Here is a 23,134-nt window from a genome sequence, read left to right as displayed (position 1 = left end):
GCTCCCCTTCCTGCTGTATGGATCAAATGTATGAATCAAAAACCAGATTCAGAAAAAGTATGTATAAGTACCTTTTTTGAAAAGGCCAAGCATTTTGCCAGTAACTAAACAAAGGAGAATGCAAAAAACAAAAGCTTTACCTCTCCCAGAGAAGCAAATGGTGACTTTTTAACAACTAAAGGTGATTCAAGAGAAGGTCTATGTAGCAGGCCTGGTGTTTTATGCAGACAAGCCTGGTTTGTGTTGGAAGAAGACATGCATACATTCTCATACACATTTAATGTCAGTTGTTTTTTTCCTCTCTTGCTCCCTATTTTCTGTGCAGACTTAATTTGCTAAGTATTTTGGCCAACCTGTAGGAAAATAACCCCTGCAATTGACAAGGGATAAGATACTAAGAAGATAAACAATCATCTTTTGGGGTGGGATCATGGGCGATTTCTCTCTTCTTCTTTGGACTCTATAATTCAGTTTCTAAATGAGCATATATGCCTTTTATAATCAGAAGAAAATACACTTAAAAACCAATCAATTCCCTTTTTCATCAAACCTTTGTTGTAGTGGGTAAATATGATGTGCCAGGTTCTCTGCTAGGCACCATGAACAGAAAAATGAATGTCATGATGCTTCCTGAGCAGTAAGTCCAGCGGGTACAATTATGCTTAGCATCTGCTTTAGGATGGGGTAAAAATGAGTAAGGGGAGGCTTATTCTGAGACCACATGATCAGGCCTCATCATCTACCATATTCCACTGCCCTCCAATCAAACAATGGCAACAGCTCAGGACTGGCCACAGTAGCTCGGGTTTCGGATTCCATAGCTTTGATTTTCCACAATTTTGGAACAGACTGGAAATACTCGTCCTTATTTTGCAGTGAGGATGAAAAATGACTGGCAGTTAAAGGACGGGTGTTTCCACAGAGTCAGTTGTATCACATGTCACGAAGTATTTCAAAGTCAAAAAATGCACAGGCAAGAACTGGCTTTTCTTTTTCGAAGCTCCACAGTTAATGCAAATGCATTATATAAAGCAATGCCTCACCAGGCTGTCCTGTTTCTTCAGGACACGGGAGGTCTGTGGGAGGACTCGCTTCCTGCACTGCTGCTCCTGGGCCTCTGTCCTGCTCTGGCCCACAGCTTCCGGCCTCCAGGGTGCTCTTTCCCTCCCCCTCCTCCTCCTCTTCCTCCTCCTCCTCCTCCTCCTCCTCTTCAGGCTCGTCCTTCATTTTCATTAGAGCTGGAGGGAGTTCAGGACGCTTGGGGGGTAACTTCTGTAAGGGAAACAAAACCGTGAGCAAGTCGTTCTACATAATGAGAAAGAAACAAATCTCTTCCAGGGATTCGAGCTAAATGTGTAGGATGTCTAACCTCTATATGTTGATAAACCCTGCAGGGATTTGCTGGAAGTAGGACTTTCACGTGAAGTTTTATCCATTTATGGACCCTTAAGGAGTATCTTTATTAGTTTCTAGGGTCAACAGAATATTAAGCACAAAACAATGGAAACAGCATGTAAGGAACTAAAACATTTATTCCAAGTGAGTATCAGCTACAGGAATTCTGTTACCTCCTCATGAGGTTACAGGATCTTAATTCACTACAAAATCTTCTAGGAAGTAAATTAGACACACATTTTAAGAAATAAATCAAGTCCAGCCGGGTGTTGCTCAGCAGCTGAGCATTGACCTGGGATCCAGGAGATCGGGATTCAATTTCCAGTCGGGGCACATGCCCGGGTTGCGGACTTGATCCCCAGTAGGGGCTGTGCGGGATCAATGACTCTCATCACTGATGTTTCTCTCTCTCCCTCTCCTTTGCTCTCTCTGAAATTAATATATTTTTTTTAAAAAGTTTTTCTTCTAACTAAAGCATAAGTATCCCCTACCACACACACACACAAAAAACATAGAAAAGCTTCCATCTCAGGTAAACCATATACTCACTCAGAACATATGGCTGGGACTTCAGGCCTCTGCCACGAGGGGGCAGTTTTCCCTAATTCAAGGTGTTGGTGAATTAGGTGCCCCCAAGATTCATGTTGAAGTCCCAATCCCCAGTACCTCAGAATGTAACCGTATTTGGAGATAAGATCTTTAAAGAGGCAACTAAGTAAAAATAAGGCTGTCAGGATGGGGCCCTAATCCAGTATGCACTCCTTTATATGAGGAGTGCAAATGCACAGAGGGATGACCATGTAAAGACACAGCAAGAAGATAGCCATCTATAAGCCAAGAAAAGAGGCCTCAGAGCAAACCAATATTGCTGGCACCTTGATGTTGGACTCCTAGCCTCCAGAATTGTGAGAAAATAAGTGTATGTTGTTTAAGCCACACAGACTGTGGTATTTTGTTATGGCAGCCCTCTTTGGGGTGATGAATGCCTTTTAAAAGCTCAAACTACAAATAGGAATGTCTTAAAGCAAAAACATACATCAGTGAATTATTAGAGAATAGTAGAAAGATCACAAAACTCAACAGAGAGAAGACCTGGATTTGACTGCCAGTCTACCTTACTGATGGTGTAATCTTATATTTAACCTCTCTGACCCGGTTTCCTCACCTGTGCAAGGTAGTAATTCCCATACATCACAAGGTTTTGGAAGGATTAAATAAAGGAAAAACCACATACAGAGCCAGGTACACAGACTATAACTAACAAACGTTAGCTGAGTCTGAGCATTACAACATCTATCCACCAGGAGAAAAACATTTAATGCAGGAGACCCTTTCTTAAATGTAACATTCATCACATTGCAACATTCATCAGCTGGTAAGATTAATTACAAATGTAACATTCATCAAATGGTAGCATCCATCACAAATTAATCAACTGATATTCTAATTTACAAATTAATTACATGCAAATTGATTGGCATGAATCAATTCATTCTTTTTGTTTCCTCTTTTTTGTTGTTAATTTTCTTTTTTTTATGCCTTTTTTATTCTTTTTTTTTTTTCCTTTTTCTTTTTTTCTCTGCCCCACCCCCCATTAACTCTTGATAACTCTAAACTGAAGAGGAAAATCCAAGAACCAAGACCTGGGAAAGGTGTGATCATGCCACGCCCACAGCCCTTTTTCACATTACTATGAAAAAAATGACTCATCCTATGGAATGAGCTTTGAGCTTTGAAAAGAAAAGAAAAAAATTAGCTCAGATAAGTGAACTGCTAGAAGTTTAACAGCCTTACCCACCACTTACCCCTACTGTCCCAGTTTTTAATTTGAATTTGCTTCCTCCTTTCATGGCACCAAAGAGAGGCAATGTGAGCTTTTTAGCTTTGTTTTCAGCATCTACAACGTGACTTTCAGTCCTAGAAAGAAAGAATAATTATACACACCTATTCCAGCGAGGCCAAGAATTTATCTAAAAACACCATGACACTGACAAAGAAACTTTTAGCAAAACAAAAATTTCTACAAAATGAATATTAAGCACATACCCATATGAAGAGATATTCAGGCCAGCAGAGTTTGAATGGACATGACACTACGATTGTTACAGACATAGAGTTATTAAGGGCAAGACGAGGCTCCTACTTAGTCATTTACACCATGCTACAGGATTTCACATTCATAAAATGATGCTTACAGAACAAAGGCCACTGGCAATATGTAAGCATGACCCCCTCCCCACTAAGTGCAGGAGATGGATCCATGGTGTAAAGCCCCATTTTCACAAACATATGAAGAGGACTCAAAAGGCCTTATTTACCTGGAGTCCACACTTATAAACACACATAACAGCTCTGAGCAAAGAAGTTTAAAAAAAAGTGTGTGTGTGTGTGTGTCCGTGAGTGTATGTAGGGAGTAGTAGGCAGGATACCCTTTGTAGGGAGTAATGACAAAAACATAATAATAGACCCTACAATGATGAGTTTATCAATGTCCTCATTGGCTAGACAAAGTTATAAAAGCTAAGCCCACTAGGGTGAAGCTGAGGAAGGGCAAAATGAAGAGATTGTAGAAATTAGAAGAAAAAAAAGACACACAGAGAAAAGAAAAAAAAGAATGGCAGTTAAGTGGACAAGGCACTCAGAGAGTACACAGAGGTGACAATGACATCACAGGACAGCCCTGGCACTCCTGACTCCAAGTAACCCGTTCAAGAAACTGACGACGCTGCTCTGCCGTGAAGCCCCATTTGCCACTACTGTCTTCTTTCACCTAAGTCTTACCCCTTCAGTGGTACTCCTGGGTCTAGTCTCAAGCCCTTTCTCTCTACCAGAGACAGACCATTGCCTTACTAAGGCCACAGGTCCTGCCTGCCTGGCCCTAAAGACCCTTTGCCGAATCATTATCCTTCACAACCTCTCCCCAGGCCTCAGGAAGGTGCTGACATAGAAAGACAAAGGCAAGAGCAACGGTCATTTCATTTTGCAGCTCCATTAATTAGCTTGACTGGCCGGCCTGGAGGAGGTACAAAGATGCCCAAAGGAGATAGCAAAGCAGAAGGTGGAATCACAGTCAAGAGTTGTTCCTGTGGGGGAGGGTGGAGTTTGATAAAGTTTGGAAGTTCACCCTCAAGTGATAAGAGGAGGGGAAGATCCACAGCACCTGAGGGCCATCTCGGAAAGTAGAAAAGGGAGGGGAAACTAGAAAGACACAGACAGCAGGGGGAGGCCCTGGAGGAAGCCCACACAGTCTCCTAGTCTGAACAACTGGACGGCTGACTTACCAAGTTAAAGGGTTACAGAGTTGTAATTAAAACTGTTAATTTGTTCACCCTGGACTATGTCGCCTGAGTTTTTACCCTTTTTCCACAAAAGTGATGTTACAAATAGTTGCTAGGTGTTAAAGAAACAGTAAAAATTACAGCAATGATGGCAACAATAATACATGCCAGCACTTTAAGTGCTATTCATTTCATCTTTGCAACATCACTACTTCTAGTTTACTGATGAGGAAAGCAAAACCCAAAAAAGTTAATTTGCCTCAAAATGCCCAAAAAGTAATCGACAGAGCTGAGAATGAAACCCAAGAAGTCTAACTCTAGTGCGAACCCACCACCTCAATATCGGTAAGGTAACTCAAATATCATTTGGGTCAAGTAGAATTTTGTGAGCTGATCTATGAATCACTGTATTAAATATCCAAACAACACATAAATCTTTGAATAAACCTGCTAGTAATTTGAGGATAGGTTTTCTGTGTACAGATAGACATCAAGGGCTCCAGAAACATTCTCTCTCTACATCTCTATAAGAAGAGGTGCCTCTCAATATCTAGATACTCTTCTATGCAATGCCCCCAGTGCCAAGTGCAGGTTTTGTGCTCAGGGTTGAGGGGCTGAATAAATGCTGACAATATAAAGCAGCACTGTCCAATACAGAACTTTCTGCACTGATGGGCATGTTCTGTATCTGTGCTGTCCAATATGGCAGCCACTAGTCACACACGGCTACTGAGCACATGAAAGGGGCCTCGTGTGACCGAGGAACTGAATTTTGAATCTTATTTAACTGAAATATCACATGTGACTATTGGGTGCTAACCAGATGGCACAGATCTAACTACCCTCATGAGTGAGTGAACCCACCTAGGCAATGCCACTTTCTGAGATGTCCACCTGGTTTCTGCGCACTAGGGGTTGCTATTTCTAAAACAACCTACTCAACATTTTGAATATTTGTTGAGACCACACAGAATAAATCTTTCAAAAATACTGTTAACTTGAAAGACTGGAACAGAGACTTGACTTGGGGTGGTGAACACACAATACAGTGTACAGATGATGTGTTGTAGAATTGTGCACCTGAAACCTATATAATTTTGTTAACCAGTGTCACCCCAATAAATTCAATAAAAAGAAAAAACAACAATAAAGAAAGACTGGATCTCTTTCACACACACACACACACACACACACACACACACACACACGCCAACTCTGGGAAAAATTAGTCTCAATTATAATTACTCAAAAATCTTCTAGATGTCTGCAAATGGATTTGGATTAATATCTTCCAATAATCTCCAAAAAAATCAAAGGTCATAATACAATCAGCTTCAGGGGATTATGCTTTCTCCCTTTTTAAAGGAAGAAATTACCCTTTTAAAAAAGTATTTTTATTAAACAGTTTTCATCTGGTTCTTAGGAATGAGAGATACAGGTGTTAAAATGACAATCTGTGTGAGCACACAATGCATTAAACAGATGATGTGTAACAGAACTGTACACTTGAAACTTACATTAATTTAATTTAGAAATACATTTTTAATAACAGTCTGAATTCATATTTTTCATCTATGGTTTTAAAATCATAGATATGGCATTACATTATAGTATTTGCATCTCTTATATGAGTAAGGTTGAGCATCTTTTTATATAGTTAAGAGCTATTTGTATTTCTTTTTCAGTGGCCTGTCAGTTGACATCCTTTGCCCATTTTTCTGTTGGGTGAATGGTTGTCTACTTATCATTCATTAGTCTTTACATATTAGGGAAATTAGCCTTTTGTACATGTTGCTCTTTAAAGAAGTTTACACTAAATGATGAAGTATAAAATTCAGAGCCTTCCAATGAAATAGGTATCAATAGTTTCCTCTAAAAACCTGTAGGAGTCTGTATTTCACAAATGAAATGGGTTTTTAGTTACTCTATGAAACCACTGCCGTCTGTGCTTTAAAGGGTTTCTTATATTCTATTTCTATTCAAAAATGATTATCTAAAAAGTTAAAAATGTAATTCAAAATGTTATCTATGCAAACATGCTTACTTAAAATTCCAAGTACATACCGTGGTGATCACCTCATAAAGTATATAAATGTTTAATCACTATGTGGTACACCTGAAATTAACCTAATATTGCATGTCAAGTGTAACTGAAAAATAAAAAAAAATTTAAAAACACAAATAAATAAATAATGATTATACAGAAAAATAAATTTTTTTAAATAACATTTCAAGTATAACTAACACTTACTTTTTTAGTTCTGGAATCTCTGCTGGCTTTACAATTTTTATCAACCCTTTAAGTCTCTGTTGTTCTTTCCTCAGTTCAAAAGTTCTCAGGTGAAGTTTCTTCCGGGACACACCATCTAATGCACTCCCTGATTTCATTTCCGACATAAACGCATCTAAAGAGTCCTGAGATGGTGACTCTGACAGAGCTGCCAGGAAAGGGATAATATATGTTTAGAAAGATGGTTGCAAATGTTTTAAAATTCAGACAAAGTTTCCATAGAAAAGCCACTAACATAGAGCTGGACAAAGGACATTACTGATACTAGGAATAAGGAAACAGTGGAATGTCACCTTACCTCATTCCTCTCATCTATTAAATAAAGAGGTTACACCAATTAACTTATAATGTTCTTTCTAGCTCCTTATAAAGGCTCCATATTCTGATATATCTTATTAACCAATGTAGCCCAGCGGCTAGCACAGTGCACTACATATGGCTGATGCTCAATAAATAACTGTTTAATGAGTCATTGCTTTACCTTTGCTTGAGGCTTTCAGTCTGTCAGAAATGTCAGAGAGTTCCCTTTCAGCATCATTTAACTTTGCAACCTGTAACGCCCAAAGCAACAGTGTTAGCAAATGTCTTTCTTTTTTCAAAATATGGTAGCTTTCTCCTCTTTTCACTACTGTTATACATTTTAAGAGGATTAATTTGAAGTCCAGTTAAGTCTGTTCTTTATGGAGTTAACATTTTTCATCTGTTTATTTAATTCTAATTGAATTAATTTCTGAATTAAAGAACTCACAATTAAACAGAATAAATGTACAGAACACAGACTTTATTTTACTCAAAAGAAACAGCTCAAGGTATTTGCTTTCAATAATAAATCAAAAGGATAGATGCTGGGTAATGTTTAAAGCTCTAAATACTACTTAATATAGTGAAAACACCTGCTACCTTATAATAATTTCATGAAGGATACACTGTTTAAGACTATTATCAAATTACAAAAAAAAAAAAAGAAAAAGACTATTATCAAATTACACTCCTCAAAATTCCTTTCATGATTTTTGACTGCCAGAAGCCTAAAGTCAATTTCACCTCAGAATGTTACAATTTAAAACTTTTTCCTTTCTTTTGTGGAGGGTAACATCATTTCCAAAGAATGCTCACTAATGGACCAATATTCACGCAGAGGTGGAGAGAAACTAGCAGTAAGCCAATCTTTTTCCCAACTTGCATAAGACTGATTATTTGTAACCATCAAATTTGCAGATAACAAAAGTTATACCTCAGTACCAGATTTCAATGCTGTTGCTTTAAAAGTTATAGTTAGAAAAAATTTTAAATAATACATTATTTTATTTAAAAAATTAAACTACTGCAGCTACTTCTATAAATAAAACTTGCCAGCGATTCAAAGGTCTCTGGCTTCTCATCGATCTTCCCAGCCTTCTTCATTCGGTTCAGACGCTTCTTCTCAACCAGGCCAGTCCGATCAAGAAATGTGTCATCATCACTGTCATAAAAGTCTTCATCTTCCCAGTTCTTTGCTTTCCTTTTCCGAGATACTAGAGGTAGATAAAATAAATGGAAATAAAATAAGTTTTTTAAAAAAAGAAAAGAAAGATGGCAAGTAGGCAAGCAGTTTAAAATATCTCTATCAATTATGAAAAGACAGGATTCAACAAGGTGCCAAACTATGTATGAAAACAAAGGACTACACCTGGGAGACACTATGCTAAGTGAAATAAACCAGACCCAAAAGGCATATATTACATGATTCCACTTATACGAGGCACCTAGAATAGTCAAATTCATAGGAATAGGAAACAGAACAGTGGTTATCAGGGGCCAAGGGGGATGAAAAATGGGAAGTTCTTGTTTATTGGATACAAAGATTCGATGTGGCCCTAGCCAGTCTGGCTCAGTGGTTGGAGTACTGGCCCATGGAATGAAGGGTCCAGGGTTCGATTCTGGCCAAGGGCATATACCTTGGTTGCAGGCTCAATTCCCAACCCCAGTCAGGCACATGAGAGAAGCAACCGATCAATGTGTCCCTCTCACGTCAATGTTTCTCTCTCTCTCTCTCTCCTTCCACACTGAAAAGCAATGGAAAAAATATCCTCCGTGAGGATATTAAAAAAAAAAAAAATCAAAGATTCAATATGGGATGATGAAAAAGTTCTGGAGATGGATAGTAGTGACAGTTGTACAACGTGAATGTATTTAATGCCACTGAACTTTTACTTAAAAATGCTTAAAATGGTAAATTTTATGGTATTTATATTTTACCACAATAAAAAATTAAAACAAAGGGCTACTTACTAAGCAAAAGGCTCTTAAAAAGCAGCTGAGTAAAAATGGAAAAAGATAAATAAGGAAAAGACCAATAATCCAAAAGAAAATTTGAAAAAAAATAACAATAGCAGTTCATATTAAAAAAAATACAAATGGTCAAGAAACATTTAAAAAGATATTAAACTTTTAAAAAATAATTTTAAAAAATAAAAATTAAAACAATGAGATACCACTTCTCACATATTAGACTAGAAAACAACATTAAAAGGTTAATAACCAATTTGGCAAGGGTATGGGGAGATGGACTCTCGGTGGAAATGTACACTGATATAACCTTTTTCATGTTCAATCTTACAACATCTGTCAACATTAAAAATATATTGGTTCAGTAATTCCACTTCTAGGAATTTATACTGTAGATATCAAGCATCATTATTTGTAACAGTGAAACTCTGGAAAGCCCATCAACAGGGGACTATGCTAGCTATTTTTTGTCTACTCTAAACCACCTTGCTCCCCTTGTTATGGTAAAAGTACCCCCTTTCCTCTAGAAAACTCCTTCCCCATCCCATCTGAATTATGGGTAGTCATGTGACCCAAGGATCAGTAAGAATCCTTCCCTCATACTTATATTTAGATATAGGGAAAAAGAGGCTCTCTTTCCAATGAGGTTATTAAAGTGAGAGAATATAAATCCATGGGTAAATCTGTCTGCAAAATAAAACCACACACTCCTGAGACAGACTTGCTTACAGATACACACACAGCTTATATGTGTCCTAGTGATACTGAGCTCTGATTTGGTAGGACTAAGTTCTGGTTCCAGAACTTAAGGTCCTGGTTCTGAACACACACCTGTGTGCATAGAAAATGTCTGCAAGAATATAAACAATGGCTACCTTAGAGTTTTGAGATAGGGAGTTTTTCTTTTCACTTCATTGAAGTCTGTACAATTTACATTTTCCCCCTAAAAAAAGTTTTATCTTTTATGTTAAAATTTCCTTCCTTTTTTTTATTTTTAAAGAAAAAAAGTGTTCCCACATACTCACCTGCCTCCTGCCGCAGCAATCCCAAAGTATCAAGGATTCGACAAGCTTCCAGGGAGCACTGGATCATTGCTTCCTTTTTCTTTCCTGAGTGAATGGCCTCAGCCACCAGTTGTTTTCCAGTTGAATCATCCACAGGTAATCTGCATTGGTTTAGAGGGAATTATAGCACAGTACTAAGCTCCAATTCTCATACAAAAAGATTAATCTGTTATGGTAACAGTCATGTTTTTTTAAGATGGTTTTTCAAGTCTCTCGGTTCATTTCATTCTATCTGCCAAGGTTAGATTTCAAATCTTTTCTTTCCACCTCTTACCTATTCCACCCCACCCTCAATAATATAAGTGTTACTAAACTATCAAGAGCCCTAATCAGGAACAACCTAAAATTAAAACTAAAGCTACTCTTTGGCTTGTTGTCTATAACCATAAATTAAACCTGAAATTGGCCACTTTCCAGAAATGGACATTAATGAGAAGAGAACGTACCTCACCCTGCAGAGCCAAGTGCTATGTCCCTGTTCATCAAATTCATACTCTAATTCTTCTCCTTTGGGGGGGAAGAAAGACAAGACAATTTTAATAGGATCTAAAAATTACTAGTTGATACAAAGGAAAAAGAGAACAAAAGTTAAGTAAGAATATCAAGTTCCCCTACCAGACTGAAAACTAAATTTCAAGTTCTCATTCCTAGGGATTATCATCTGATAATAAAATGAGGATGAGCTCAAGGCAGGAAAAAAGCAAACTCAAATCAAAACAATCAACTCTCCATGCACAGCTTTGCCCAATGTATAACAGCTTCCACATTTTTTATAAGTTGTGGACTTAAGTTGTTAAATTGTCACAATTGCCTGTTTTTAGAAGCATAAATTTAAGCACAGAATGCAACCATTCATATATATATTCATGCACTCTCACACACACACATCTATGCATACACACATACACTTAGATGTTCCTCAATGACTCTCTAATGAAACAATCCTCTGTGGAATTATTTTTAAACCCTATAAAATCAAAATCCATGCTAAGAATTAAAAAAGATCAGGTGAATTACAAAGAAAAACTTACAAGAAGTTGGCTCAACCACCCACCACCAAAATCTAGGATCTTTCCAGAAGAATGAGGCACGTCAGTAAAAAGAACTTCCTTTTTTCCAAGATAGGAAAGACTAACAAGATGTTTACTATTTTCAAAATACACATGAAACAATTGACCACAAGGGCAAGTACTGAACAAGGAAGACAGCAGATAAAATATGGCATTTCTAAAAACCTGAAGATCTAGAAAACAACATTGCTATGGACACATTCTACCAGGAGGGTCAGAATCTGTTTGCATACCTTCTCGGTCAAAAAAACCTTGGAGAGCCTTTTTCGGGTCCTTTATATAAAAGGCCTCCCTTTCCTGCTGAAACTCTAAAACAATGGGGTTCTCTTCAGCCTCATCCTCTACAGCATCTTCTCCTACAAAATATGGGGAAGTAAGAAAAGACAATCAGATATAAGAAGAGACCATCTGAAAGATACCCACTATCCTTTCTTCATAAAGATATGGTTATCAATGATGAAAAGAAGAGGTAGGGGCAAACAACCAAAAAAACCACCAGTATTGACATCTTCAGGTTTTCTGGATTGTGTGACAAGTTAAAACTTGTTTTTATGGCACTCCCCCTACCCACCCCCATCTCTATATTTTAAAAGCAAAATTACCTACCACATTTTCTATGAGAGAAAAAAAATTTAAGCTCCAGGTCTCATACTTTTCCTCCAATATAATTTCCTAATACTTCTTATCTGTCACATAGACTTGTCTATTCATTACTCCCTTCAAATCACCAGACCCTGCCCTGAACACCACTCCCAATGTTGAGCCTCCTAAGGGCTTCTTTTTTTCCTTCAAGTCCCAGCTCAAAACTCTTCTGCTTATAAACTTTCCCAAAGAGCTAAGTCAGTGCTGCCCAACAGAAATATAATAAAAGCCATGTATGTAAATCTAATATTTTCTAGTATCCACATTAAAAAAGAGAAATATGTTATCAATATAAAAATATCCTCAATATTTTACATTCTTTTTTCACACTAAGTCTTTGCTATCCAGTGTATTTTCTACATTTACAGCACATGTTGATTTTGACTAGCCACACTTTGAGTGTCCAATAACCACATGTGGCTAATGGCTACCATACTGGACAGTACAGGTCTAAGTCCTCAGTGATTGCTCCCTTCTCTGAACCCTTCCTTACTCTAGCACGATTTGTAGATTTTGTTTGGCACTTACCACAGTAATTTCATATTTAGCCTGTCCTCCCAACAACATATTAGGGCCTTTTCTTTTTATATTCCTAGCTCCTGAATACCATTCCCAGCTCCTCTAGCTAAAGGACCAGCTTTCTCTCATTAGATATTTCACATTTCAGGATATTTACACAATATACAAAAAATTCAAGGGACTATCCTATATTGAATAATATTCCATTTTATTTATTTAAGTATAGTTCCAGCCCTTTCAGCGATAATCAAGGTCAGTAATTAATTTTTAAAAAATTTTAATGCTAAAAATACCAAATTAATTGTATGCTGAGGAAGAATTTCCAGCAAGGGAGTGAACTGTAAAACAAATTAAAAGAAATCCGTAGTACCCATAATTCAATTTCTTTACTTCAGCAAAGTAAATGAATCTCTCCGGGTTTTGGAAACCTCATGTGAAAATTGTGTTTGTCCTATCTGTCTCTAGAGTCATGAAAACTTGCTTGATAAAAACATTTGAGGGTAGCACTAGGAATGATTTTAAAATATTAACCTCTGGTAGCAATTTTCATGTCTTACCCATTCCCCAGGTGCAACCCATTTCATCATCCTGACTACTAGCGCCTCTCTTCCTCTCAGCGGTACCCATTTCCTCATCTTCATCCGAGTCTTCTCCTAGCATCTTCTTCTCCAACATCATTTGTTGCTTCTTGCGCAATTCCTTCAGTTCCGTTACTGTCAACTCGGATTCTGCCTCTCGGTCTTCCTCTGGTCCCTGAAGAACCAAGAGAAAGAATTCTTTTAGAGTTCAGGATCGCTGAAGTCACTTCCAGATACACAGCAATGTGCCCTGAGGTTTGGAGACGAGGGGCCAGGTTCCTCCACTTTTGTAATCACTGCTAGGGGGATCCGCTTCCTCAGCGAAAGCTTCAGGAGCTCAGGAAGGAACCCAGCCCCGCGCGCTCCAGAGATTTCAATTCTAAGTTTTTCTACCTACCTGAAGAAGAAAGAGCCGGGTGCTGCAGCCGAAGCGAAGAACATGCCCGACATGGACCCGACAATAGGTGCGGGGCGGGATGCGGCTTTTGTTAAGAAAGGTGCCGTGAGTGCTGCCCAGATCGTAGAGGTAGAAGCCGGGCCCGTGGCCGTCGCGTTCTCCGTCGGGGCCGGACGCCCCGTGCTGCAGCACGGCGTGGAACCGGGACACCGACGGGTGCTCCAGGCACACGTCGCAGCTCGGCAGCCTCCCGAAAAGGCAGCAACTGGTCCCTTGCAAGCTACGAGTGCCGAGGATCGTGCCGCCCTTCAGGGTCTCTAGGCTGTAGGGGCCCGCGGCGGGGCCGGCCCACGGCGGCTCTCGGTAAGGGGGGGCCCGGGCCGCGCCGTCAGGAGCAGGAGCCGCTGTGGGGCGCCGCGGCTGCCCCTCCGCTGGACCCCGGGTCTCCGCACTTTCCGGCTGAGCCGGAGGGGCGTCAGGCTCCCCGGAGTCTGGGTCCAGCAGTGCCGTGGGCCTCTCCTTCACCTCCTCAGAGTCTGAAGGACTGGTGGCCGGGAACTTGCCCCGCACCGCCGGGGGCACCGGCAGGGCTGGCTTTTTGAAGTCGCCATTGAGTTCCTGCGAAGCAGTCGGCTCGGCGGGAGCGGGGCTGTCAGCCATCCTTAAGCGGGTGCGCTCTCGAAATCAGTCCTGGGAAACCTCACCCTGCGGTCCCCACGTTCCTACCCTCGCCTCTCTCCCCAGCTCCCGGAGCCCGCTCTGGGCAGCGACGGCGCATTGTGTGAAGAGAGCGCGGTGAAGAGGCGCGTACAACCGGAAGGTCATAATAAGAGGAAAACTAAATAAGGCGGTCGGGATGCTGTCAGAGTGGGGACGTGCTTAGGGGTTGCACACCGGGTTGTAATGACTTCCCATGGCACAGCCGGATTCCAAGAAGCGCTTCCGGCAGCCTTGGACCACTAGTCCCTGAACCTCAGGCCTCCGGGAGTGGATCGCCGCGCAGCCCCGCGCCCCCGGCGCGGCAGTGAGGAGTGGCGCCTTCTTGCCTCCGCCCGGGTGCAGACCCCCGCATCTCCCAGATGGCCCCGACGTCAGGCGACTCCAGGACCCCGTGACCTGTGCCTGCACCTGCCGAAGAGCTCCCGAGGCGCCTGGGTATTCCTTGGGCTTGGTGCCTGTTCTTCGTACTACTTTCGGTGACGTTAGGGAAAAGGTCGACTTTTTTATTCCTTCGTTCATTCGTTAATTCGTTCATCCTTTTGTTCTTTCCAACACCAGTTATTGAGGCTGCATAGTGAAGTGGTTAAGAGTGCAGACTCGAGCCTGTCTGGATTTTTCCCCCTTGGCCATTTGTGACAGTGGCCACGACAGTGGGCCTCAGCTTCCAAATATGAAAAATGGGATAATAATAGTATCTACTTCGTTGGGTAGTTGGGAAAATTGAATTAAGGCAAATCCTGGAACATAGTAAGCACTCAGTAAATTCCAGATGTTACTGCGAGCCAGACACTGTATCTACTGAGATCGTGGTTTTGAGAGAGAGATGGGAGGGTAAGATCAGTTGATGTAAGTACTAGTTTAAATCCGGGGGAAATGCTGTGATGGAACTGGCAAAGCGCCGTGAGAATGTAATGGCTTGAGATGTACCGGGGACATTATGGAGTGTGGTGACTTAAGCTATACTTAAGAATGAATACAAGCCTACCAGGGATGTGATGGGTGCAGGGAATTGCTGGCAGAGAAATTCCTTAGAGTGTCAACTGTGGAAATTCCTGGCATTTTTGAGAAACTGAGTATGATATTGTTGGAACTGAGAAGGTCATTTCCTCCAGGAAGCTCCTCTGGACTTGCACTGCCACAATGTCTGTGCTTCCAGAACAGCACTTACCACACATTTTCATATTGAAATGGTCTTTTTATGTTTCTCTCCCTCACCTCAGGTCAGGGATCTTGCATTGGTCTTTGTCTCCTCCCATAATGCCTCGCATTTGATAAATGTTTGTTGAATTTGAAGAGACATATGAGCAATGAATCTGGAAAGGTGGGTTGAAGCGAGATTGTGAATTTTGTTGAATGGTAAGCCAAAGAATTCTGACTGGTTTTTTCCAATAGGCAATGGCAAGCCATTAATCTGAGTTTTTAACAGTAAGTCTAGCAGCACTAGAGAATAGATCAGACACAAGGAGAGAATGGAGGAAGGGAATACCAGTTAGGATTCAGCAGAAATTGCTCAGATTCTTATGTGTATGTCAGAAACTGAACGCATTAAGACCATTTAGATTACTGGTTCATACATTTTCCACCAGGACCAGTTAAAAGGTTCCCATACCTGACACACAGAATGAGAACTACCGCTTTCTGTTTTTAACCATACTCCCTTTTCTCCTGCTGATCCAGAACATATGTGCCAATATACTCTGAGAAATATTCCAGGTCTCATTTAAGTAACTGGCTTTGCAAAATTGTTCAGGATTGGGAATGATGATAATTCTAGTAGTGAGTTAGTAGAGTGAGACAGAAAATAGAGTCCCAGATACTATAACCCAAATTCTACCTTATGGTTCAGTCCAGTAGGAATTGTCATCATGTGTGATTTGATGACTGTCATCTAACAGTTGTATTTCTCTTAATTTCTTAAGGGAGAACATCTTTGGTCCTACAGTGTTGCTGACGCTGACATTTTTCTAAGTGGCCTTGAACAACCTACTTTTTATGTAAATACCAACTAGACTTCATATTTTTCACTTCAGAAGCCTATAATCTACAGTTGCCAGATACCCTACTTTTAGGATATCATTTACATTTAACTTGAAAGCTCTTATTTTCTTATTCCAAAATGTTGAGATACTGGGGAGAGATACCAATCTCATCAAGCCAGACCAACAGAAGTTCCTTTGATTTGCTGCCACGGGAGTTCCGTCTGGTGGAAGTCCATGACCCACCCCTGCACCAACCCTCAGCCAACAAGCCCAAGCCCCCCACTATGCTGGATATCCCCTCAGAGCCATGCAGCCTCACCATCCATACCATTCAGCTGATCCAGCACAACCGACGTCTGCGCAACCTCATTGCTACAGCTCAGGCCCAGAATCAACAACAGACAGAAGGTGTAAAGACCGAAGAGAGTGAACCTCTTCCCTCTTGTCCTGGGTCACCTCCTCTTCCTGATGACCTCCTGCCTTTAGATTGTAAGAATCCCAATGCACCATTCCAGATTCGGCACAGTGACCCAGAGAGTAACTTTTATCGGTAAGGCTTGTTATCTTCCATTTCTCAAAAAAAAAATCTTTCCAACAATGCTATTAAGCATGTAATAACATTTCCATGAGGAAACTGAGAATAAGAGTTACTGACTCAGCCAAAGTTGCTCAGGTAGTTAATGAGAAGTCCAAGACTTTAACCCTGATCTTCAAAAATCCAAAGTCTGTATTTTCTTATTTTTCTGATGCAACAAATATTTATTGAGTGCCAACTATGTACCAAGCACTTTACTAAGAGCAAAGCACTACAGTGATTTTTAAAACAGACCACGGCCTCATAGTCCTCAGGATCTAGTCTTTCTCTTTCATTTAAAATGTATATTATGGGTTTAGCTCAGTGTCCTCCAATTGAGATTCATAGACTTATTCTGGTATTATTAGGAACCCACAAGTTCTGGAAGAGAATTTTTAAATTGTATATGCTCATTTTGATAACATAGTTTAAGAAATAATAATAGAAAACCATTCTTGATCCTTGCTACTCAAAATCTGGCTGAAGACCAGCAGCAGCAGCACCTGGGAGCTTGTTAGAAATGCAGTCTCAGGCCCCACCCAGACCCACTGAATTAGAATTTCATTTTAACAAGTCTCCAGGAGATTCATGTGTGTGTTTAAGTTTGAGGAGCCCTGCTCCAGATGCTCTGAATGACTTATAACCTAGTGCTACCACTAGATTTCAGTGTGTAAGTTTGCACCTGAAGCCAAATAACTACTATTTTTTTTTCATTTTGAAATTCATCAGACCTTCAGAAAAGTTTAAAAATTGTACAGTGAACACCCAGGTACCATTAACTTGGATTCACCAATTGTTAACATTTTGCCATATGTACTTTCTCCCATACGTGTGTATACACACAAAGATACATACACACACACACTTTTTTGGCCAAATATTTAAAGTTGCAGACGTCACAATATTTCATGTCTAAATTCTTCACTTTATCCTACGAATAAGGAAATTTTCCTGCATAATCCCAATGTCATTACACCAAAATAAATGAACACTAATTAAATGATATCATATAATAAGGCCATATTCAGATGTCTCCAGTTTTCCCCAAAATATCTTTTGTAGATAAATTTTTCCCCAGTCTAGGACCTAACAAAAGATTCATGCATTGCATTTGATTTTATGCCTTTTTAGTGTCTTAAGCCAGAATAGCTTCCTCCTTTTAAAAAAATGTATTAATCTCTTTTTAAGAGTTCAGGTCATTTGTTTTGTAAAATGTGCCACTTACTGGATTTGCTGGTATTTCCTCAAGATTAGATTCAGGTTAAATTTGGCAAAAATTCTATAAGTAATATTGTGTATCACTTATTGAATCTGCCTATTGATGATAATAGTTCTATTTTTATTGTCCCAAACTAATGAGAAAAGAACAGAAATAGACTTACTATGTAAAGTCGCAGTTGGGCTAAATGAAGGCCAGATGATCATGGTGAAGTCTTTGGACTAGTGAATGTGGGAGGAATAACTAATTACCATTTATGGCACATATTCTTATAGAGATGTCCAACTTAGAAACACTTGCTCTGTAGTCATCAGTACCATTTTTAGGGCAATCTAGTTGTAACAAAATAATATCATCCATCATATTAAATTGATGCTGTTTAGAATTTTGCAGTTTTGTATCAAATTTCTAATTGTTAGGAAGAGCTATAGACATCAAAAGTTCGTATCTACTCTTTTATACATACTTAAGAAACTAACAAAAATAATGTGCATTAGTTATGGGAGTGCCAAAAGAATTATTTTCCTTTGAAAACATATAGGTCCATATAGTACTCAAGAAAAGCAATACTGGTTTAGCTCTGTTTATTAGGCACTTCTGAGGCCTAAAGCTTTTGGCGCAGAGATACTTATGGCCTGGGAAATGATGATGGAAATAGTAAATGGAAAGTTATTTGGCACTTGGTTTTCTTCTTTTCCAACTATTAGTGAATTGCAGTAGTTGGTACTGAGCAAATAACAGTAAAATGGGTGGACAGTTCCTCAAACACTCTATACAGCAAGTGGAAACATGCCAAGTATGGAGCAGGGAAGAGTAAATTTCTGTATCCTATTTTATTTTTCTTTATTGCAACTAGCAGAAGACAGATAGGAAATTTCAGGAAACAGGTAAATTATTAGAGACTTGTTAAAAGTTATTTTTAGGAGATCAGACAGCTTTTTCAAGTTTTTTCTTGGGAAGATTAAGTTTCCTACAATAGCGATTAGGTGCAGTTTGGTGTATTATGAAGAGCACGGGATCTGGAGTCCAAAGCTCCACGTGGCACTTACTAATAATACCTAAATGACTTCTGGCAAGTCAGCCCCTCTGAACCTGTTTCCTCAACTGCCAAATGAGAGTAATTTGGATGCTACCCGTTGCACAGCACAGGACAGGATAAACTGCCTCATGGGCTGTGTATGTTTTGAATTGCTGCTATAAAATTGAGTCGCTTTCCCAACTTTACAAATGCTCTGTTGCAGTTATAAAAGAATCTCCTAATTGGGACTGTAAATTTCTGAAAGGTCGTATGTTGCCCAGCATGTGAGGAAGCTGTTCTATTGAAATAACCTGAGCACAGTTGAGCAGTATCTGAGTTATACTGTTAATCAGATCCTAAAAGTGATCAAAATTGAGCAGTTGATGTAAGAAGGAAACGTCCTTTTTACTATATATATATATGCCCTTTTATACTTTCTGAAACACATGTATTGCCTATTCAAGCTTTATGTAATTGGAGGAGCTCAGAAATAGGACTGTGGGTTGCTTATACATGCCCCAACAACAGCAAAGGTGACACTGGGCTATGTAACCTGCATAGAATTTTCTTGGAAAGCTGGGCCAGTGGGTTGATTGGAGGGAGACAGGACAGGTCACCCTTTTGCAGGAGCACTAATAACACTACCATATCTCTGCTTTCAGTGGGAAAGGGGAACCTGTTACTGAACTCAGCTGGCACTCCTGCCGGCAGCTCCTCTACCAGGCAGTGGCCACCATCCTGGCCCATGCAGGCTTTGAGTGTGCAAATGAAAGTGTCTTGGAGACCCTAACCGATGTGGCACATGAGTATTGCCTTAAGTTCACCAAGTTGCTGCGCTTTGCTGTGGATCGGGAAGCCCGGCTGGGGCAGACTCCTTTCCCTGATGTTATGGAGCAGGTATTCCATGAAGTGGGCATTGGCAGTGTGCTCTCCCTCCAGAAGTTCTGGCAGCACCGCATCAAGGACTATCATAGTTACATGCTACAGGTGAGGTGACCCTGTGGAGAACGTAAAGATGTGTGGTCTGGGGTGTTCAGCAGAATCCCACAATGGCTATAGAATGCAGAGCACAGGATCTTGGAACAGAGTGGACATAATCTACTTTCCTCATGACCCTAGCAGAGATTTGTTTGGCCTCATCACTGACCTGGCCAAACAAAACAGAGTGAGGTGCAGGGAGAGACACCATTTTGGGTTAGAACCAGAAATATCTCATCTCTTAAACACTTGTTGCCTTACGCAAATCATTTGTTCACTGTTTTGGTTTCCCCAAATCTAAAATAACATGGAATTTTTAACAACCAACAAAAAAGGATTTACTAAGTGATCCAGATTTCCTACACCATTCATTATCCACCTAGGATACACAATGTTAACTGTTAGTTTTTACAGCCAAAATGTGATCTTTGTGTCAGTTCTGATTTATCTTTTCACTTTATGTAACTTTTAATTGACACATACACACACTCTCTGCAAACATATTTTCTTTACGTCTGTCATTTACAGATGCAAACTCAGCACCTTAAGCAGATTCCTTCCATTGGCAGAGGGAGCTTTATTCATATTCATATTCTGTTGGCTTTTCCATGACTGTCCAACGTGTTTCTAACATTTCCTTGAAAAATTGTCTTGCTTGCCAACAGATTAGTAAGCAACTCTCTGAAGAGTATGAAAGGATTGTCAATCCTGAGAAGGCCACAGAGGACACTAAACCTGTGAAGATCAAGGAGGAACCTGTGAGTGACATCACCTTCCCTGTCAGTGAGGAACTGGAGGCTGACCTTGCTTCTGGAGACCAGTCTCTGCCCATGGGAGTCCTCGGGGCTCAGAGCGAGCGCTTCCCGTCTAACCTGGAGGTTGAGGCTTCACCACAGGCTTCAAGTAAGAGAAATCAACTTACTTTGATTCTGGGAGATCTGCCAATCTCAGTACTTTTTATATCATGAAATTATACGCTGAAGGTGGAAGAACAAAAGGGTGGGCAGGAGAATGAAAAGTCTAAAAACACAGCTTCACTGATCTAGAGATACCAACATTCTTCTTTTTGTAATTAGAGGACTAATAACAGCTTTACAAGCATTCTTTACAATACTTCCTAGTTAGGATATACATGCAATATGGGTTGTCCTGTTGATTACAAGTTAATGCAACTGACCCAGCTGGGAGGGCAAATGTCCTCTCCTTCCCTTAGTATCTGTATTGGACCTTCCTGGTGCTTGTTCTCAGTTAATTAAGATAACTTCCAGATGGATGGAGGAGTGTTAATTGCTCAAGGATATTTGAATAGTTGGGCTTACTTGCTAGAGTAATGCAACAAAATGGAGCTAAAAGCGATTGAAAAAGGGCTACACAGAGGCAGCTGGCCTCTTCTTCCAGATGACTCTGCGAGCACCTTACAAACCAGGATGACTTGATCCTTAAGTCAGTCAGACTGCAAATTAGCCTAGACACTTGGTTCTTTACAAATATAAATTGTCATTTCATCAATGCACACACAAAGAATTAGCAAATCCTCCAGTGTGGCCTAAACAGAATTAGGCCACAGTTTTAAACTGTTGGGCAGAGCCTTTCACTATTGAATAATAACCACAGAACAGTATTGCTAGAACACAGAGAGCCAGGAGAGCCTTGTTGAAGACTTAGGGGCATGTCTCTCTTCAGCAGTCTGGGAACTGCCAGCATTTTGGAGTGATCGTTAACTTTTCATAATGTGAGATAGGACGAGGGACCCAAACAAAAGGCAGGGAAATAAGACAGCCCCATTAAAGGAAGGGCAGGCAGACATAACTGAACAAGAGCCTGTAGGTGTGCCTGCCTTTGGGCCATGAGACAGGGAATCTTTCCACTGCACACAGTCTTACTTCCCTGGTTCACGAAATGGGGGTGGGAGGGTAAAGTGGAAAGGAAGATATTCAGAGTTGGTCTGATTTTTTGAAGTAGAGAATTACAACCATAATCTCCAGCCAAGAAGAGTCAGAATATAAGCTGATTGCAAAGGCCCTGGATAGTATATTCATTCTACTTTGTTCCAGCCTTGGCTTACCAGCAGTTACATGTCCTTCCATTTTTAGGTACAGAGGTAAATGCTTCCCCTCTTTGGAATCTGGCCCACGTGAAAATGGAGCCTCAGGAGAGCGAAGAAGGCAACGTCTCTGGGCATGGTGTGCTGGGAAGTGACGTCTTTGAGGAGCCCATGTCAGGCATGAGTGAAGCTGGGATCCCCCAGAGCCCTGATGACTCGGACAGCAGCTACGGTTCCCACTCCACTGACAGCCTCATGGGGTCCTCTCCCGTTTTCAACCAGCGCTGCAAGAAGAGGATGAGGAAAATATAAAAGGGGAAGAGTTTCTGTCCACTCCTGCAAGCCCAGCAGAAAACCCCATATATTCAGATTCCGTGGTGATCTGACTCTTAACAGTGGATTTTCCCGGTTTCAGTAGAACTGGACTTAACCAAACAAGTCTGTATATTATTTTTGCATCCAGTTTTTGTAGTTTTCCACAACCACCAAGCCCTTTCACCAGTATGTCATGACGCTGGGATGGTATTCCGGAGACCAAAGCACTGCCTCTGATGGCTGTCCTTACTGTGACTGGACAAGTTGCTTAGCTTTTTTAGTGCCATTTCTCTTGCACAACTGAGAAGTCATACCACTTTGACCCACGTTGCAGGGCTGCTGTGAAGACTCAGACACTTTTAAACCTTAAAGCTGTGCTTGAACAGACTCACAAGTAAATGTTTATGGTATCAGATGTGTTTTTTCATTTAACTTCATTTTCGGTTGTCATTGGGAATCCAGCACTAATACCTAACAGGAAATAGCTAAACTCTGTACAGCTTACCCATCAGTAGTCTTTGAAACTTTGGTTGCCCATGACGTCTCAGAAAATCAGGTCAGTGGTAACACTGCCTTTTTGCTTCAGACAGCCCTCTCCTACCTCATCCACGTAGTTTCTTCTTGCTTCTTTAGATTTATTCCATCTATCCTCATCTTTGTCTTTTATTTCCACTTAGATTTTTAAAGTACTTTCAATATGTACATTTATTCAATTGTTTCTTTCATTTTCTCCTTTGTGAATGAAACATAGACCTGTCCAAGGACAGGCTTGTGCTTATTTCATTT

At 40.4% G+C, this 23,134-nt stretch overlaps 3 protein-coding genes across 6 annotated transcripts in view; 1 reads left to right on the top strand and 2 right to left on the bottom strand.

The window, feature by feature from the left end:
- SLC4A1AP (solute carrier family 4 member 1 adaptor protein) overlaps nucleotides 1-14,374 on the bottom strand; it is a 20,146-nt gene extending 5,772 nt beyond the window's left edge. Inside the window, exons 1-10 of the mRNA XM_081155971.1 lie at nucleotides 13,502-14,374; nucleotides 13,084-13,279; nucleotides 11,599-11,721; nucleotides 10,742-10,802; nucleotides 10,257-10,396; nucleotides 8,317-8,477; nucleotides 7,445-7,514; nucleotides 6,925-7,111; nucleotides 3,201-3,312; nucleotides 1,044-1,272 (exon numbers count right to left, since the gene is read on the bottom strand). Of these exons, the coding sequence (XP_081012097.1) occupies nucleotides 1,044-1,272; nucleotides 3,201-3,312; nucleotides 6,925-7,111; nucleotides 7,445-7,514; nucleotides 8,317-8,477; nucleotides 10,257-10,396; nucleotides 10,742-10,802; nucleotides 11,599-11,721; nucleotides 13,084-13,279; nucleotides 13,502-14,161 (1,939 nt within the window). The 5' untranslated portion in view covers nucleotides 14,162-14,374. The remainder of the gene's footprint in view (nucleotides 1-1,043; nucleotides 1,273-3,200; nucleotides 3,313-6,924; nucleotides 7,112-7,444; nucleotides 7,515-8,316; nucleotides 8,478-10,256; nucleotides 10,397-10,741; nucleotides 10,803-11,598; nucleotides 11,722-13,083; nucleotides 13,280-13,501) is intronic.
- SUPT7L (SPT7 like, STAGA complex subunit gamma) lies at nucleotides 14,263-22,763 on the top strand. 4 transcript variants are annotated; one of them, XM_081155974.1, is made up of 6 exons: nucleotides 14,263-14,656; nucleotides 15,442-15,542; nucleotides 16,141-16,750; nucleotides 19,674-19,998; nucleotides 20,655-20,892; nucleotides 22,083-22,763. In XM_081155974.1, exons 3-6 carry the CDS (start codon nucleotides 16,338-16,340, stop codon nucleotides 22,343-22,345), a joined length of 1,239 nt encoding a protein of 412 aa, XP_081012100.1. In that variant the 5' UTR covers nucleotides 14,263-14,656; nucleotides 15,442-15,542; nucleotides 16,141-16,337; the 3' UTR covers nucleotides 22,346-22,763. The 4 variants fall into 4 exon arrangements, with proteins under 4 accessions (XP_081012100.1, XP_081012098.1, XP_081012099.1 ...); XM_081155973.1 differs by having other exon boundaries at nucleotides 14,417-14,714; XM_081155972.1 differs by lacking the exon at nucleotides 15,442-15,542 and having other exon boundaries at nucleotides 14,267-14,714.
- GPN1 (GPN-loop GTPase 1) overlaps nucleotides 20,925-23,134 on the bottom strand; it is a 19,458-nt gene continuing 17,248 nt past the window's right edge. The window contains exon 15 of the transcript XR_014000108.1: nucleotides 20,925-22,317. The gene's annotated coding sequence lies outside the window, so the exon portion shown is untranslated. The remainder of the gene's footprint in view (nucleotides 22,318-23,134) is intronic.

This window comes from Miniopterus schreibersii (genome assembly GCF_964146895.1).
Source record: "Miniopterus schreibersii genome assembly, chromosome: 13".
NCBI classification, from domain to species: Eukaryota; Metazoa; Chordata; class Mammalia; order Chiroptera; family Miniopteridae; genus Miniopterus; species Miniopterus schreibersii.
Note: the sequence above shows the minus strand (reverse complement) of the source record. Positions and strands in the feature narration are given on the sequence as shown.